The sequence below is a fragment of the Centruroides vittatus genome, unplaced genomic scaffold (assembly GCF_030686945.1).
Source record: "Centruroides vittatus isolate TY-2023 unplaced genomic scaffold, ASM3068694v2 contig_349, whole genome shotgun sequence".
In the NCBI taxonomy this organism is placed as follows: Eukaryota; Metazoa; Arthropoda; class Arachnida; order Scorpiones; family Buthidae; genus Centruroides; species Centruroides vittatus.
Window position 1 is genome coordinate 2,597,353 of NW_027122172.1, and position 19,693 is coordinate 2,617,045.

General features: G+C 28.8%; 1 protein-coding gene across 1 annotated transcript in view; it reads left to right on the forward strand.

The window, feature by feature from the left end:
- LOC136974416 (uncharacterized) overlaps positions 1-19,693 on the forward strand; it is a 50,515-nt gene that overhangs the window by 25,006 nt on the left and 5,816 nt on the right. Inside the window, 5 exon segments of the mRNA XM_067269285.1 lie at positions 7,678-7,798; positions 8,244-8,395; positions 13,903-13,968; positions 18,126-18,245; positions 19,471-19,603. Coding sequence (XP_067125386.1) covers positions 7,678-7,798; positions 8,244-8,395; positions 13,903-13,968; positions 18,126-18,245; positions 19,471-19,603 — 592 coding nt within the window.

The window sequence follows — 19,693 nt, forward strand, 5'->3', positions numbered from 1 at the left end:
ACGGCACTATGTCGAAGTTTGGCCGTAAATATTGCCTCGAGAATCAAAATTCCATGTTATGACTCTTATGAACATATAATAAATAAAAATTAAGAAATAGAAAATGAATATCTTAAAACAAATTTGTGGCAATTTAGAAAAATTAAATTAAATTTTAAAATATTATGCAGAAAAGTTTTTTCAGATAAAGTTGCTTTGTTGTATTTTATTTGAAAGCAAATTAGTTACACATAATACATTCTTAGACTTTTAATATGAAACAAAAATATTTGTAAGTCATCTACCGGTTAATATATTTTTTGCGAATTTTTTAAAAACTAAATTTGCGCTTTTATTTTATTGGCACAAAACGCCATATTTTATATTAATACAATTGAAAACAAAGTGTCTTATTCAGCAAATAAATTTATTGTTGATACAAAAGACTGTAAAAGTAAATGTCAATACAATAAAATAAAAATGCACAAATGTATATCCTACTCTGCAAATTCCTTATAATGTCCTTTCAGCTCGATTCTTTGCCAACTTTTGTTTGTCAATTCCTTCCAAGGCATTAGAAGAAAAAAATTTTTAAGTGACAGGAGAAATTGTTGCTGTCACAAAGAAAAAATGAATTAAATTTCCTCTGGCTCTTGTTATTTAGTATTAAATTGAAAATATTTTAAAAAGTGTTTGCAATGTATTGAATTACAACCAAATTTCTTTAACGGTTTTTCAATACTTAAAAATAAGTACCGTACTTAAAAAAATACGTAAGAAATTTGAATTGGTTTGTGATTTTTGTCATTATAAAGAACTATATACTTGAATCTGTAATATTGGTGATAATTTTTAAACAATAAACTTTTTATCGTGATCATGACGAGGTCATTATCATAAACATTTTATAAACTATTTTCTTTAAGCTCAAGATGTTTTTGATCTCTTGTTTATGAATAACATATTTAAATTTAAATAGTCTAAGTACAATATTGTGGTGAGATAAAATTTTACATTCATTTTTAGATGGAGTCATTAAATTTGTCAACTGTTTCTAAGCAACATTTATTTATTTAAATATGTATTTTTGAATTAATGACTTTTTTATGTTCTTCCAAGTAAAATAGAATTTAAATTATTTTTTAAATAAAAAAACATAAATAAGATTATAAATACAGAAAATGCATTCTGATGAAGCTTTACTTCTGCAACATGGAAAATTAATTGCTAATGATCCATTATACTGAATATTCTATTAAATAAAATTATTTATTTTTAAAAATGTTTATTATATAATTACATAAAACTCACATTTGTAGCTATCTAAATAAATGAATATACAAATTAATTTCTTATTAGTTAGAAAATAAATTATAACTGTAAAGTTAGTGTCGTATACTTTATAAACAAAAATTTGTCATTAATTTTCACACAGCATTAACTACTAATCCGCAGATCAAATTAAGTATGAGTAAATGGTTAATGGCTAGCATTAAACTGCTCAAACAAAAAGAAATTTTACAGATAAATAGTTTTAAAAAAATATATCTTGTATATAATAATAATTTTATTTCTGTCGTTAGTTTAAATGTGTTTGGCATGTTAATGGGTATGCTTTTTTTTTTTTTGTGGTATATTATTCAACAATATTTCTAACATATTGTGTCTGATACAAATATATAGTAACTTATATTTTTTTAACTTTATTTGGAAAGTTGCCATAGAATAAGTCTTAAAGTTTGGCAGAAAGAAAAAACTATGGTATTGTTTTTACGTTTTCAAAATCATTAATTTATTTTATTTTAGTTAGATTTTATTAATGATTTATTAGTATAATCGTAAATAGATTCTTATTTTATTAAATATTTTCAATTAAGAGTCCAGTTTACTAAATTTGTATATCCTTTTATTAGCTTATAATATCAAACTTTATAAATGGATTATATTCGTTGTTAATAAACTTCAAATGTTAAATATTTTTGTACCAAACGTGGTATGTTTTTTAAATTTCACATCTTGTTTTAATTTTCAGTTCTCTCTTATTCATTTTAAAAATATAATCTGCAAGTTACTAGATTTTTCTGTAAATAGGCCCCAGGTTTAATTATGCAAACTAAGCAATTTTAGTGTAAAATATTGATAGCAAAAGTAAACCCTGGTTTATTTTTAGAAACCTATAGTTGTTATTAATAAATATGATTTGTCATCACAACAGTCTGTGTTTGTCAGTTTCATCTTTGTTTACTCTAATATCTTGATATTATTCTTATTAGATCTATAACTATAACAAAGACATAATGTATTGTCTGGGAAAGACCACTTTAGGGAGTTACCGTCTGTGTTGCACCAAAAGTAAATCTAGTATTTAAGAATAAGCCAATGATTCACTTCTGGAAGACTCATTTGTAAAAATTTCTAAATATTTAGGATCATAGACTAGATAGCAAATTATTTTTGTTTTTTTTTTCCTATTTATTTTAATAAAATGGAAAAAATACAAAGGTAAGTGTGTTTGTAACATGCATTGAAAAGAAGAATATTTAGGATTTCTAAAATAGGATTAAATAAATCTTGAAACCAGTATAAATAAGTAAATAATTAACTGAACAAAAAATATATTAATTGTATGGATATAAAGTAAATGTTCAGATAGACGATAGTATTATTCCTATCTGAAAAGATTAGTATTTTGTATTTGCAGATATATCAACAATAGAATCATCATTAAATCTGTAATTATATGAACTGTCTCTCTATTGTTCACTGTTTATGGTAGTAGCTAGATATATTTTTATATCTGAAGGTTAAAGTATTAATTACCATATATTATTACAATATAAGCAACAATAGTAATAATGATATTAATATAAAACATACTAAAGAACAATATAATAAATATAATCTGAATGGTTTATATTTATCATCATTTTAATTTAATTAGGGCCTATTATTTTCTATTGATATATATTCTATTTTTTGATATAAGTAAATCAGATTATACAAAGTGTTACATTACATTATAATAATATGCAAAATACTTGACTTCAAATCTAATATAATTAAATTTGACAATTTGCCTACTAGAAAGACTGTTTCATTAATTATACTCTACGACATATATTGCGACATACTACAAATAAAAGATGTTAATTTGCAAGTTAATTGCATACAAAAAGTATTTCTGTTTTAGATAACTTAAATACATGCGAATTTTAGTTAATGGAATGTGGGTACACAGAGTATAGAGAACAAAAAGTGTTTAGATCTATTTCAAAACTGGTTTCAAAGTGCTAACACAGCAGTTTATGGTTCCAACAAGATTGTGTTGCAATTGATGCTGCATGCATCTGTTTGATATTTCTGAAATAGAATTTGCTGAACAAAATTATATTGTTTTGAAGATATTGTGTGTCTAGAATGATTCCCTGATATGTTTGCACCATTTCTTTAAGAGTACTTGCAAAGTCAAATTTCTAAGACAAACTTATAAGCTACAAGAAGCTTTTAAAATTTAATATTTAACAATTTTTTAGCCTGATGGAAATAGTTCTGTGGAACTATTTCCATCAGACTATTTCCATAACAATAAATTGTTAATACAATGGGATCTCGCTTAACGAGCACCTCATACAACAAGTATTTCGCTTAATGAGCAAAACAAATTGTAAAAATTTGCTTCGCTTAACGGGCGATGTTTCGCATAATGAGTGAAGAAAAGAGGGAAAGTCCCGAATTGTGTACATGCGGCATGCTCCATCAGTCTGTGTTTAGCAAGCTTCCACTGTACTTTCATTACACATAAAATAAATACTTTATTCAAAAATGCCTTTCTAATACGGCATTGGCTTCTTACGCCCTTGACAATGACGTCAGGGTGGACTTTGATAAAGCACGATTACTGCAACGACGTGATCACCGGGCCAGCCTGAAATATCTCGAGCAGCTGGAGATATTTAAAGCATTCGGGAAGGGAACTGCCATCAATTTTAAAGAAATGGACTCGCTGGCGACTGCTCGGAGGGTGTATTTTGACGTTAAATAGACCTATGTCAAGTTTGTCTGCTTGGTATATTTTTAGCATCAGGGTTGTTAATAAAAAAAAAAAGGAAGCCAGTTTCAAGACTGTTGGTTAAAGCGCTACGTCGGACATGCGCGTAGCTTCAACACATGCGGTTTTTCGTATTTTGAAATGTGCGTTTTCCTACAAGCATTCCATCGAATCGAACCCGACGATGGCCGTCGAAAACGGTTGAAAACGTTCGTTTTGCAGTGAGTTAATGCTGGTTTTTTGGTAATTACGCTTTTAGTTATTTAATTATATACCAGTAATGTTGTGGTGATTACATACAATTATTTTTATAAAATTGTGACATTTTAACAGAAATTTTGAAGCAATATTATTTAACGTTTTATTTTATTATAGCATATATTTTTTAAAATTTATGTATCATATAAGGTTTATTTTAATTCTCCCTCATGTCATTCCTCCTAATATGTTTATGTCAGTTCTCTTTGTTTTAACAGCTGCGGTGGTTAGATAGCCCGAAGAAGTAAACACGATCTTGGTTTCTTTCGCCTTGTTTATAAACATACGTACTAGCTGTAGCCATTCAATCTTCTACAGAAGTCATTCATATAAAAATAATCTAGCTTGTAATAACTATATTTGTATTCAATGTATTGTGTAGTTGAAGCATTATTCATTTTTTAAAGTTTAGCTTTTAGGGACAAAATTTTCTCTACCTAGTCATAGATTATGTCATTAACTAGTCCTGACTCACTGGAATTTAACGAACGTCATGCATGGAAGAGTGGAAATATCTTTGTAGTTCATTCAATGTTTTTATACAATTTTGTCATTGCTGTAATAGAATACATGAAAATATTTTAAATTTTCCTATTTTTTCAAATTTTGCATGTACAGAAGAGATCAAAGTGGTGTTTGATGGTGTAACAAATAATTCTTATACACTAATTATACAAGAATTATGTACTTAATAGTCAAATACGGTTTGAAATAGATAGCAGAATTTAATCTTTCTAAAATTGAAACATTTAGAAAATCATTTTAGGATTGACTGATAGTAATTTCTAACTTATTTATTTGTAATTACAAAATTTTCCAATTATTCTGAATTATTTGATGACTGAACTTATATTTGTTTAAATATCAGAGAGTCACACAAATTTCAGTCTTACTAATGCAAAGCCTGAAGTTTGTGACTCAGATTAATTCCTTTATTAACATGTTATATTAGTGATATTAGCAATATCCATTTTGGGTTTATGATTGTTAAAAGATTTAAATGACTACATTTCATAATAATAGTACATTTTTTAAAATCCATTTATTATTTTGTTTGGCAGTATCTTATTACTAAAACTAATCTGCAATTTATTTAGAAAGTACATTAAAATAAATTATTATAATAGTATTAACTTTCTGTGAATACTAAGCAGGTCCAGACCCACAGTAGATTGGACAAATAATGAGGGATAAAGTCTGATGTGTCTGGATACATAGAACTAATTTCATTTGATTATTCATTAAAACAGATATAGTAAAATAATAAAATGGGTTTCTTTTAAATAAAATTAGAAAGCTATAAATTTTAGCAAAAATTTTATAAATCATTGAAATTTATTTGGCTAATTAAGTAATTTAGTAATTGATAAAGTTACTAAAATCAGATTATCTAATGGGGTTTCTTGTTAATAGTAAAACTTTATAATCATTAATAATGATCTGTATTTATGGCAAAAAAAATAAAATAAGGACATTTTTAGCATGCTATATTTAGAAGTAATAGAATGACGGTCTTTAATACAGTTGCATTCATTGCTTATTTGCCAACAAAATAAAAAGTCTGAAGTTCAAACTTCATTGCACATTACTCGTATTTGTGAGATTCTTTTTCTGTCATTTTTAATAACGTTAACGTCGAGCAGATTAAAAACTCCCTTAAATAATAGGAGACGTGCCTGCTTTATCGTTATAAAAGAGAAAATATGTTTTATTGTTAATATATTATGATGATTCAAAAATGAATATGGGGCATTGTTTCTATAGTAATGGTTACTTGATATCTTATTTTAATGTATAGAATTCTCGAAGATGAGATCTTGGAATATTCTGAACAGTTTATTTATTTTTAATAATAATGAAATAATAACAACTATAGATTATATGTATTTATTTCTAAAATCTAATTAATTGATTTTTTAAAATTTGTTTATATATGTTATGGTATCATTATCACAGTGCATATATGATGATAATTTGTTTATATAAGGAAACCTACTTTACTTGTGTGCCATATTGAATATTGAATACAGGACTCATAAGGATAGGATCCTATCAGTATAGGAGACCAAAATTTGTATTTTATTTTTGTTAGAAATAAATTAATCAATTCATATAGTTCTAATAATCAAATGATCAAGTCAGATTGACTATCGAGCTAAAACTTGGTTAATTAATTACAAAAATATATTACATAATTTAGATTGTAAGTAGTTGGTTTTGAAAATTAATTACTTATTTTGTGGAAATATTAGCTATAGAATAAACATTTTATCGATTTCGAATCGGTGATCGCACCTACGTTGCAGTGACATCGGTAACCTCGTTTAGTTCGTGCTCGACAACGAAATTTCCCTTGAGTTGCATTTTTAAAATATTTTGGCAAATGGCATATAATAAACTTACTTCAATAAATTTAAACTTTAAAAAAAGATAGCTCTGTCATGTCACTTCTATAACAAATTTTTAAAAATATCTTTCCATAGTGACCATGTGGCATTCTATTATCCAATCGGAAATAACAATCTAACGAGCCTGTTATTTAAAATGTATTATGGCGCTTCGGTTATGTTTCGACGGACAGTATAAACTATTGAATTTGTAGAAATATTAGTTACTCTTGTTGAATTTCTTGAAATCTGTACTCTTCTCAATTCTTCAATTTCTACTTTCTCATAGAAAGTAGTCTGTCACACTTCACAGGAGAATTTCTAATGTTTATATGTATATATTTAATTGTATGGTTTGTCATATATTAATGATGTTTTTATTTATTTATTTAATTGTTACATTTTCCATTTAATTTCCAAGCATCATTTCATCTGAAATTATTCCTAAAGTACGGAATCCTTCAAGGAGTAAAGGCATCAATTGGTTGATTCATCAGTTTGTGTCTTTACTGCCTTGAAGGAACTGGATTTCATTCTAGATTGGTTTAAATTTTTCAGAAATGACTGACTTGCATGTGTTGGAACTGATCTCTCACTACCCGGCCTTCTCCATTGTGGGTCTGGCTTAACCTGTGATAAATGTGAAAAAATAAAAAGATTGTCTTAATACTCACAGAGTATAAAGAATTATATATTAAATAAATTATTTTAAACTCGTCTTGATTCTATTACATGAAATATCAAAAAATTTATTATTAATTTTATTATTTTCTTCTTTGTTGAAGTTCTTACGGTTATTTCTTGTAAGGTCCAAACACTTTTGCTTGTTGGCTTATCATCAGATATATAATTTTAGAAAAAACTACGAAAACTATTAAGCTTCTATCAAATTCTTAATATGCAGTCTTTATGAATTTATTTACTGGTTATTTTTTCTAGCTAATGTTAAAATTAATATATATCTTTATAAATGAATTACTTATTATATAAATTTTTGATTTCAAGGTTGCAATTAAGACAATTAAGAAAGCTAAAATAGAAAATGAACAAGATTTGGTAAGAATTCGCCGAGAAATTCAAATTATGTCTTATGTTCAACATCCTCACATAATACATATACATGAAGGTAATTTTTAATACATATTAAAGAATATTAATGTTTAATAATATAATGTAATTAATTTCTTAGACTTGCATATTAAATATTAAGTTTTTAAATTGCTCAATTATAAACAACTTCATTTAAGAATTAGGAAAAACTTTTCTTTTTAGATTGATTAAAAATGATAATTAAAATACTGTACTAGTTTGAATTTAAGATGCAAATCATTTTATAAAGGAACTTTGCATGTTCCTTTGCATAAGTTCTCGTTTCAAGTTCTGCTGTGGATTAGTCTTTTCTTTCAGAATTTTCTAAAATTATTAATTTTGAATTTTAAGTAATCAAGTACACTTACCTATGCTTAAATCAAATTTCAATAATAATTAATTCAAATTAATTAGTCTTAATATATTCTGAATTTATGTTTTATTTCAGAATTCTAATTTTTTTATTTTCATTTATTTTGTAGTCTTTGAAAATAAGGAAAAAATAGTCTTGGTGATGCAGTATGCTAGTGGTGGCGAAATGTACGATTACTTGAAAAGTAGGAAATCCCTTCCCGAAGCCGAAGCTCGTAGGATATTTCGACAGATCGTGTCGGCCGTTTACTATTGCCACAAGGTTAGTATAATACCGTAAATAATTACGTTTTACTATTTTAATAGCAAATAATTATTCAGTTAAGACAAAAATGAGAAAAACTATAGAATTTTTATTTTAAAAAAGTCGAAATTATCCATTTAATTTTGACTTACTTAATTTTGCTTTACAATGCTTTGTTGTTATTTATAAATAAACTACAGAATAATTATAGTTGATTTATTATTTGAATAAATACATTATGAATCAGATTTAATCAAAGCTATGAGAAATAAAGTATTTTCACTTAACTTTCTTGAATTACCATTGAAAAATACAAATTCCTAACAAACTTCAAGTCGGTTTTTTTCGTGCACTTGATTGAAAAAATACTTATATCATCTCTAATAATCTGAAACTAAATAATCTATTCTCACAATATCCTCTATATATATATGAATAAAATTTCTTAAAATTCTTTACTGTATTCTTCTACTTATATTGTTTCGTATACGAAGAAAAAATGACGACAGTTAAAATTTTAATTGTAAGAAATTGATTTCTAATATAAATTATTAAAAACTAAGATAACAATGTTTTTTTACATTAAACTTTCTTAATGATCAAAACACAATTGCCATTCTGCTTGGAATTTATATTAATCATTTTGCTTTCATACATTTCATTTCTTTAGTAAATTGTATCCAGTTTTATACACAAAAATATTTTTGACTCATTTTGAAATTAAACATTTTTAAATTATCACTTAAACTAGATTTGTTAATTTCATTTTGCACCAACAGATAATTATACTTATTAAATCCTAAAGCTGAAACTACCTTGTAAACGTGAAAGTTTACACCTTTCAATTTTCAGCATTTACTGTTTAAAAAATGAACATTTTTGGCTACATTCAGTGGCCTGTGTCAGGTTAAGCAAATTCTATATCTGAATGTAGCTGAAAATGTTCAATTTTTAGACAGCGAATGCTAAAAATTGAGAGGAAGGTGTAAATTTTCATGTTTATAGATGATTAGACAATTTTTAAAAATCTTTTTTCTATATTCAACAATAGCAATGTTAAATTATTCAAATATTCTGAATATATTATTACTAGAAATTCTCCCATCAAGCATGACAGAATACTTTTCATGAGAAAGTAGAGATTGAAGAATTGAGAAGAATGGAGATTTCAAAAAATTCAAGACGAATTGATTGCTAATATTTCTACAAATTAAGTAGTTTATACTATCTGTAAAGAGCAACAAAACAAAATTTCATCTGGAATGGACAAAAATAGTAGGAGTTATAGAGAATTTACTTACACACACATAAACAGATATATTAAAATCTTTCTTTATAAAACTTTTTTTATACACTACATTCTGAGTAAACTCTTTATTGACTTTTAGAAGATTTCCTTGCTGTTCCTTTAGTAATAGACACTTTAGTATTGTTTCAATGATTGACATTGTGATGCTGTTTCTACAGCCCTTGACAAAGCCATTCTTACTCAATGTTGCTCAAGTCAGACTTCGTGACCTTCAGGAGTCTCGGTTATTCTTATTCTTTTGGATCTAAAATTTATTTGACCAGTTTTATTCTTACACTTTCTCCTAGACTTTTGCTATTTGTCAAAAAAGAGGAAAAAAAAGTTTTTTTCAATTTCACATTGATAAAACAAAGATGAATTATACGTATGTTAGTTAGATGAGCGATAACACTTTCTAAATAGTGGGCTCGTTAGATCGCTACTTCCGATTGAATAATAGAAAGTCATGTGGTCACTATGAAAAGATATTTTTAAAAATTTGTTATAAAACTGAAATGATGTGGTTATTTTTTTTTTAAGTTTAAATTTAATGAAGTAAATTTAAAATATGCCATTTGCCAAAATATTTAAAAATGCAACTTAAGGGAAATTTCATTGTCAAGCATGAACTAAATGAGGTGGTGATGTCACTGCAACAGAAGTGGAATCACCAATCTGAAATTGATAAAATATTTTATTTTATAACTAATATTTCCACAAAATAAGTAAGCTATATTTTCCGTCAGAACATAAAATGAATATATCCAAAATTTCATCTGGATTGGACAAAACTTGCAGGAGTTGGAAGGAATTCACACACACACAGACAATGGCTTATATATATGCTAGAAGTCCAGGACGCCCCCTAGTGGGCGTTCTTTACAAATTTCAGGAAAATTAAAAATCATTATTTAGTGTTATTAAACATTCTATAAATACTTTAAAATAGTTTAATTTGTTTATTTACCTTTGCTGGTAACATTTGTTAGGGTGCCCCTAGTGTGTGTTAATTTAAATCAGCATTTCTCAAAGTGGGCGATAACGCCCCCTTGTGGGCGGTGAGTAAATCTAGGGGGCACTGGAGGCAGGGTACTGAACGGTGACCAAAGGCAAAAGTTGGGGTCACTGACAGTCGTTCCCTTTCCTCTGTTAAACGGATAAGAGGAAACATTGCGTTTAATGGTTTCCAGATGTTGAGAACAATGTACGGTAAAGGCACAAAGTGTGAGATTCTTTCTCACACAAGAGAAAATGAGTTAGGGGGTGTTGGGTATAACTTTACGGACAAAGGGGCGGTGGATCGAAAAAGTTTGAGAATCACTGATTTAAATAATAATTTATATTGTTAATTTAAATATTTGAAATACGACAAACGATAGGGGTGCCTCTAGTGCCCGTTTTAGGCATACCGTTACACGGACAGACAGCCGAATGGACATGCATTCAATGGGTTGCATATATAGATTACCTTCCGAAAATTTCTATTATTAAAATATTACCTCCGGGAGTCCACTATATAATTTCCAAAACTATCCGTTTTTTTGTTATTTGCCCCCTAGTGCACATTACAGGCATTCCGTGACAATAATAAATTCCTATTACAAATATACTAAATTATTTATATTGTTATATTGACCAAATAATAATTTATTGGCCAAATGAATAATAATAATTTATATTGTTAATTAAAATGTTTGAAATATGACACACGATAGGGACGCATCTAGTGGCTGTTTTTGGCATACCGTTATGCGGACGGACAGGCACGCGTTCAATGGGTTATATATATAGATATTATTATATGTCTAATATCTTGCAAAATGTTCATTTTAAGCTATACTGGTATTTAAAAACTGAATATATTCAACTTGGTTTTATAATTATATCTAGTTTTTAAAAATATGTCAGAGGTGTAAACTTTTAAATGACATTTCTAACATTTGCTTGACATCATATTACCAGTATTCTTTTATTCTATTTTCATTATTATTATTATTCCTTTTATAAGTAAGTATTGGCAAAGAGAGAGGAGGATGATGACATGAAGAGCTTCCATTGATGATAGGGAGAACAAAAAGGACATTTTTGCTCTGTTTTATATATTTTTAAGTATTTATTGCAAATATTGATATTTTTGAAGATTTTTTTCTATTTTTATATATATAAAATGAGGTTATTCAAATATGACATCTGCACTGGGGAGAGGAATATACAAAAATTTTGTGACAGAGAGTGAGGAGTATTAATAGAGATGTTCTAAAGATTCTTCAAAATTTTCTTATTTCAAAATAATTTCGTACCAAAATCGTTATGCAGAAGTATTTTGATCAATAATCATACATCAAGTTCTTGCTTATTTTAAATAGTTGTCGCCCAAAGCAAAGGCTCTGTCCAAAAAAAATTGAAAATCAAGTTTCACACTTGTCATCATATCTAATTAATATCCTTTATTGATACCACTCAGTATTCTGTATGAAAAATGTTCTGTAATAAAACAGTTGCATTTTAGTAGAAGCTTTGTACCAAATATGCTCTATTAGAATTGCTGTAGTAGAACTTTTAATATTAACAAGGATAATAGCAACAATTAAACCTTTATTGATAAAGATACAGTAGACCCCCTATAACATAGTAGATATGTTCCGTGTTATATGAATCCGTGTTGTGCGAGTCACTTAAATACATGAGCCAATCGCAGCCCAGCACGTGTGCAGTTTAGGGGCTACGGCTGTTTGAAAGGGGTTCTTCCATAAAATTAATCAATTCTAGACTAATTTGACTTGAACGTTTCCAAAACATATAATTTTTTTGGAATAGTCCATATAAACTATGCTGTAAACAAAAAATTGTAGGATTACTTACCGAGCGTGCACCGTTCGAAGATGCCATTGCCTAAACTTGTTTCCGTCGCGGGGCGGCTCGTCGAACGGTGGACGCGTTTCCCGATAAGTTATTCTTTCTGTGAAGAATTCGCTGAACATTGGAGACATCATTAATAGAAATATAATTTTTATGGCCATTGAATAATACTGTAAATGTTTTTTTCACAAGAACTGTATAAAAATTTATCAATACTTTCTCGCCTAAACTCTCTCTATATACGCTTGGTGTTGAACAGTGGCAAGTAGTCCAGCTGCTCGTCTACCGTTGGTCCAGATTCGACCAATTCTGTCACGACACGAGTTGGCGATGATGTTTTACCAATTTTGTCGCGACACGAGTTGGCGATGATGTTTTACCGTGTTACAGGAGTCTCTTTTAGCGTGTTATACGAACCCGTGTTATAGGGGGTCTACTGTATCACTAAAAGATACTTGTATATACTGACATATAACATTATCTTTAGTCTAGGAGTTACTAATTACAATGTCATCAGGCTCTTCTGTGGTAAATCAGTGAATTTCATTTTTTTTCTATTGGCCTTTTTTTTTAAATTTGCATTGTTTTGTCAGGAAATATGAATAAATTAATGTACTATATATCTGTTTTACAGAAATGTTTGATTTTAATATCAGGGTGGAAAGTCAACTGTGACAGAGAGGGAGTAAGTAGTCAAAAAGGACTTAAAATTATTGGTGACATCAGATTTGAATGACCCCTTTCTGCATATTCCACTTGAATAAATGTTTAACATTTTAAAAAAATGCATATGTTTATTTTATTCTGTTCCAAATCTCAAAAAGATTACATATTAATAGAAAAGCATTTATTTTTCTGTCCACTTTTAGAGCAAATGTTGTTTTTATTTGACATTTTGTGTGTCAACATATTCCATGGTATGTTTGTAAATTATTCTTTACATTTTATGTTTATGTGGATAACAATTAATTTTTCTGTAATAATTTTATTCTACAGTTAAAATTTTTATGTGCACTAAATAAACAGAAAACAAGATTATTTAATGAAAAGTTTATAAAAAAAATTCCTATTTTATAAAGGTATACATAAACTAAAATCTGAATATGCTTGTTTCAGTTTTAAACTGAACGTTCTAGAATAAAAAGTAGAATCTTTTTAATTATTAAATTTTAGAAGAGTTTAATGTATTAGAAACCATATTAAAAGGAAAATACATATATAAGTATATTTTTTATGTGGTTTTCATCTGAATTCTATAGTATATAACATTAGTAAACATTTGTAAATGTTTTGCATTTATTAAAATAATTTGAATCCTTCTTACGAATATTTTCTTTAATTCAAGTAATTGAAAAATGAAATGTATTTTTTTTTCTAGAATAGAATATGCCATAGAGATTTAAAATTAGAAAATATATTATTAGATGAAAAAGGAAATGCAAAGGTAAGTGATAATTAAATTTAATAAAATAATTATGTAAATATTTTTATTCAGTACAAAATTTACAAAAATTAATAAGTTAAAAAATACTTGTTCAATAAATGTATTGTATATATTTGGGATATACTGCTAGATTTAAAAAATTGTGAATTTGTATATTTTCTTTGGCTTCTTAAAATCATTGCACAATAAAGAACATAAGTGAAAGAGTAATCAATTTAAACAAGATAAAATGCTCTTTGAGACTTGTAATCTTAGCTTCAGACATCATTCGATGCTTTTAAATCGAATATATTATATGCTTACTTATTTTCATTAGTGATCTAAATCTGTTTGAACCCTGAGTATGGAATTGAAACATTCAAACCTTAAGAACACCTGATTGAGATCTAAAGCTGAAATGTAAAAGACAGTCTTAAAAAACACTTTATCTTGTTTAAATTGATGAGTCCTTTATTTATTTAGTATTCTTTATTATGCAATCATATACAGTATTTACTTTACTGCATTTTAATTTTATATTAATGATTACATTTATAAATTTAACATTAAATTTTGCAACGTATAAATTTATGATTTTCTTTATTTCTCATTTAAAAGAAATTATATAAAACAGTGGAATACTTAAAAGCAAAAGTAATCATAAATATATGTAAATTTTAATTTCTTTTAACACAACAAGCTAATTGTTGATTTCCTGTTAATTAATATTTCAGCAAACAAAAAATTTTCAGAAATTGTTTTAATAAAATAATTATTTTTATTTCTTATACATTGACAGTGAGTGCTTTTTTTAAATGGTATTTCTTGGTAGTTAAGTATAGAGTAATAACATACTTGTCACATGTTGCTAGTGGCAGTTGTATTGGATATCACTTGATTTAATGCATGTTCAGAGTTATCTTTGATATTTATAGTTTTAACAAATATAATGAGAATAAACAAGCTACATCTCCTACAGGCACAATAAGAAAGATTAAACAGTATTTATAATACCTTGTTTTTGTACATAAGTAGTATATATACGGTAGAGCGTCGATTATCCGAATACCGATCGACCGAAACGTCGGTTAACCGAAAGCATTCCGGTCGGCAAATTCAAATTTTCACTAGTGCTGTGGCACTGAAATATCTGCCTACGTCTTGGGCTACTCCAATATTATTTTTGTTGGTGTGCGTGTTTTAGCTGGCAGCACGGGCGCAACCACGTGAGGGTACTTAAGGATGCGCCAATATCTGAACGAGGCTTATTTTTCTCGTCGTAAATTGTGAGTTTTGTCTCAGCTTGATGGAGAATACAGCCCAAGTGGCTGACATCTCCAGATAAACCCAAGAAAAAGAAAGAGTTTTGCTTGTTTTGTGTGATGTTTTTCTGAGGACTGTGTTGGGACGTGTGTTGTGCCAAATCAGAACGTTTTTGATACTAGATGTATCAAAAACGTTCCAATAACTTCCGAAATATAATTTTTTTGTTTTTATATTTTTCAATATATTTATTTTGTTTGTGCAAAATAAAGAAATAATTTTTAATGATACAATAGCCACGATTATTATTTTAAAAAATATTTTCATTAGGCTTAACATTGTTGAAAATTCAACGTGAAGCAACATGCAACGAAGAAAAATTTCAACATGTGATAGGTTAATATATTTTTCATACATGATCAGTTATCTGAACAACTCCAGTCCTGAATTGTTTCAGATAATTGATGCTCTACTGTAATACCTCTGTGACTGTATAATAAAAGTTAAATGTTTATGATGATTGTTTCTTCAATAAAGTGTTATCTTACCACTTTGTTTTAAAAATTATATTCAAATACTTCTTTCACATCTTACATGCTTTTGAAGTCTCACCCCAAAGTTTAGCATTGCTTGTCTAGTCATTTTCTGTGGTATTGCTGGATAGCATCTTTGAGTTTTAGTTCTGTGCAGCAACATAAGCTGCACAGAAGAAGAAATTGCAAATGGCAAGGGTGAATATGTGTGTGTGCATGCCAGCAATGAGATATCACCAAATAGAGAGATGAGATACTTTAGAAAGAGTTCTTTCAGGACTTTCATGATGCTCTTGCTATGTGAGCAGTGACATCATCATATTGGACCCAGAGGTATATTTCCAAGACTCCTATAGTCAAGACTGTAGGAAATTGTGTAAATCTGCACTTTGAAGTTAGTGACTGACCCCTAAGATATTCTGACCTGACTGTCAGGAGGAATTGGGACAGTTGCACATCAAAGTACACATATATTGTGGACAGCTTTGGAAGACAGACCACTGGGAAAGAATTGTCTGATTGTGAGACAAGCACAAAGTTTGCAACAGCATTTTTGTCCTTCATTCAAAGACAAATTTTGTAGTAAGATTTCCACCTGTCTCTTCCTCTATCATGGCAGGCCATTACAGAGGCAAATTTGCATGTATGGCAACTGTCACATCCTCTGCCATTAGCACATTGTTTGCTTCATTTGCAGTGTACTGTAATAGAGAAGTGTGGACTTCTAAAGACTGGTAGCATTTAGTCTTCAGCAATGAATCCAGTTCTGTTTGGGAACTGATGACAACCATGTGAAGGACCAGTGATAAGCAATTCAATCCCATCTGTACTGTGGAGTGGTATACTTCTCTATTGTTCCCCATAGCTGGTGTGCTGGTCTAAGGAGCCATCTTGAATGACAGTCAGCCATGTGCAAGCATGAGGTATCTAGAGCAGCAGTTCAACATCCATAGGCAAATCTCTCACAGTACACAATATCTACGTGCCAGACTGTATTGCTATATGTAGGCACTCCTTTTGCCCAGAGACAAGACACTAAAGATCCTTTTAAATTGTACAGATGTTCCACGGGAAACTGTTCCTGTAAGGTTTGCCAACAGGGTGGAGATCAGGAACTTAAAAATCCCACTTCACTGACATCACAGTGGGGCTGGCCAACTCGGTGTGTTAATCAGGATAGTTGAGAGGTCACAACTATCATCTGTAAGTGTAAAAGACCCTCAAAGATAGGCTTGCCATCGTTAAACTCGTTTATTAAAATATAAAAAGTTTTCTTACAATTCTTTAAATTAAGTTGTAACACAGCTCAGAGAGTGGGAAACAAGTCTGAACAAAGTCCAAATGTTCTGGTCATCATTTTTCTTCAGTCACGTGATGACAGCTTTATGATTGATGGTTCTGGGGCACATGGCACGGCTTTCAACAATATTCTCTGGCAAACAGGCGAACCTGGGGGAAACAGGGCAACACGGCAGAGAGAGGTTTATTCTAATGTCAGGAATTCTTCCATTGTTCTTCCACAGAATCACAAAAGTCCAAGATGGGAGAACTACGAACCAAGAATGTTGCATCCTTGAATCACATGTTTTTATACATTTTACCTTTGATTCCACTTTTTGATTGACCTCCCCTCGTCACCCTGTGACAATTTGAAACCTTTTGAGGGTGCTGGAGAGGTCAACATCATGACTAAACTTGATTTTGTTCTGACTACATTTCTCTAGACTTTGCCATTCTCCCCATTTCATTTTTTGTTTTACATTTTATCAAAAGAAACCCTCTTTGTTTATATGCAACCTTTAAGTCTTTCTTTGTTTGTTTCTGAAAAGTGAGAGCTCTACCAGCTTGCCAGACATTCAACATTCGGACCTTAAAATTTGAATTCCATCTAGGCCCTCACGTTCCTTTGCTATGAAGATGTAATTAATCACTTATTACCATTATCACTGTATTCACACTAATAAAGTTTTCTTAATTTCAATGCCATCTCACTGTGCATTGCTTTTTGTCAATGAATGCTTTTTGAAAATTTTCAGATTCATTCGTGTTTAAACTTGTATATTTGCAAATATGATGGATCTCCATAATTTAAAAATATCAACTTATAATTTGTATTAAAAAGTCTCTTCTTCAGAGTTTGTTATTAAGTCATTCTAGATTTATCGACAGTTCTGTCAGAATAAAGGAAATTTTACTACAAGTTATTTTAATAAAGTAATCATTCCTCTTACATCGTCGTGTATTTTGTGAACATTACATTACATTACAGCATTCATTGTTTTAATAGAATAGTAATAAAATAAAAGCTACTATTTTAAATCAACAAAATTGATTAATAGTACTTGTCAATTAAATAATAAAATTATTATTGTTTTATTTCAGATTGCAGATTTTGGTTTATCAAATATATTTTCGGAAAACAACTTTCTACATACGTTTTGTGGAAGTCCTCTTTATGCATCTCCCGAAATTGTCAGAGGAAAACCATACTACGGTCCTGAGGTATTACATACATTTTATATCTTACACTCGATTATTATATAAATATCTCTTAAATTTTTGCCCTTTTCACTGTTATTTCATATGTGCATTTTCATAATTTTTAAAATGTACAATGTTAAAATTATTAATTAGAATTTATGCTTATTCTTCTAGGTTTAAAACAAACTCTAACATCAGCTAATTAATAATTAAAATTTATATTTAATCTTGCAACATTAAGTAAGCTTAAGATTTTTTTATACATTGTATATGTGGTATTTCATATAATAGTGAGATATTTTTAAATTTATTTTTAAAAAATAAAATGTAAAATAAAAGTTTGGAAGGATTTCATCAATCTGGCATCTATGGGACCAAGTGGTGCCAGATTGCTGGATGTTTTAGTATTTCACAAAAGTTGATAAGTTACGGGATTTGAATGTTGTGAACATTGCTTCCTGTAAAAAGATAACACAGTGCAGGACTCAGATTGGTTGAAAAACCTGCAAAAATGTTATTTTGTGCAATAAAATATTCATCATTTATTTTTCAAATATATATACTATACATATGATTTTCAAAAGCTACATATGCTCCAAACATTGCACCTAAAAACAATTTCATGTGTTTGAAATTGCTCTGTGGGAAAGAAGATACAGTACATCAGTCATGCATATTATTGAATACAAAACAAAGCAGTGTTCATTTGGCATAATGCAATGTAGTCTATGTCTAGTTTACTTAACTACTTGCATAGAATTTTAGGTCCTCCTACCTGTTTTTTGAAATGGCAGTCAGATTGGGTGTCAATATTTTTTTCTGCCTCCATAAGATGGTTGCCTGACAGTTGTTTTTGAATCCTTTCAAACAAGTCTATGATGTATATTGCTTATAGTTCTGTGTTTTCTTTGCATAGAAGTTGTTTGGCATGATGTGGAGATCATAATACGCTTAATCCTAAAGTTGACCCGACAGGTAACATCAACTCAATTTCCACCTGGGATCTTTGTTTAGACACGTGGTGCACTAAATTCTGATTTACAAAATACTAATATGCTGGAATATTACGAGACAATTTCAGATTATCTATTACTTTTCAGAGGATGTTAGATTAACAAACTTTAACTGTATTGGAAATGTACTGTGTGTTCAATATATTAGAAGACACATTAATTTACAATTAATAGTTTCTAATTTTTATTAAACAAAGAAAATTCAAATATAATTTGACTTAAATTATTTACAGGTTGATTGTTGGAGTCTGGGAGTTCTTTTGTATACATTTATATACGGAGCAATGCCATTCGACGGAAGTAATTTTAGAGGATTAGTTAAACAAATTTCAGAAGGAGATTATTACGAGCCCAAGAAAAAATCTGGTAAGCTACTTTAATTTTGCTGTAGTTTAATTTATTAATAAACTAACGTCAAATTTACTAAAGTTGTTATTTTATTTTTCCTACGTGCTT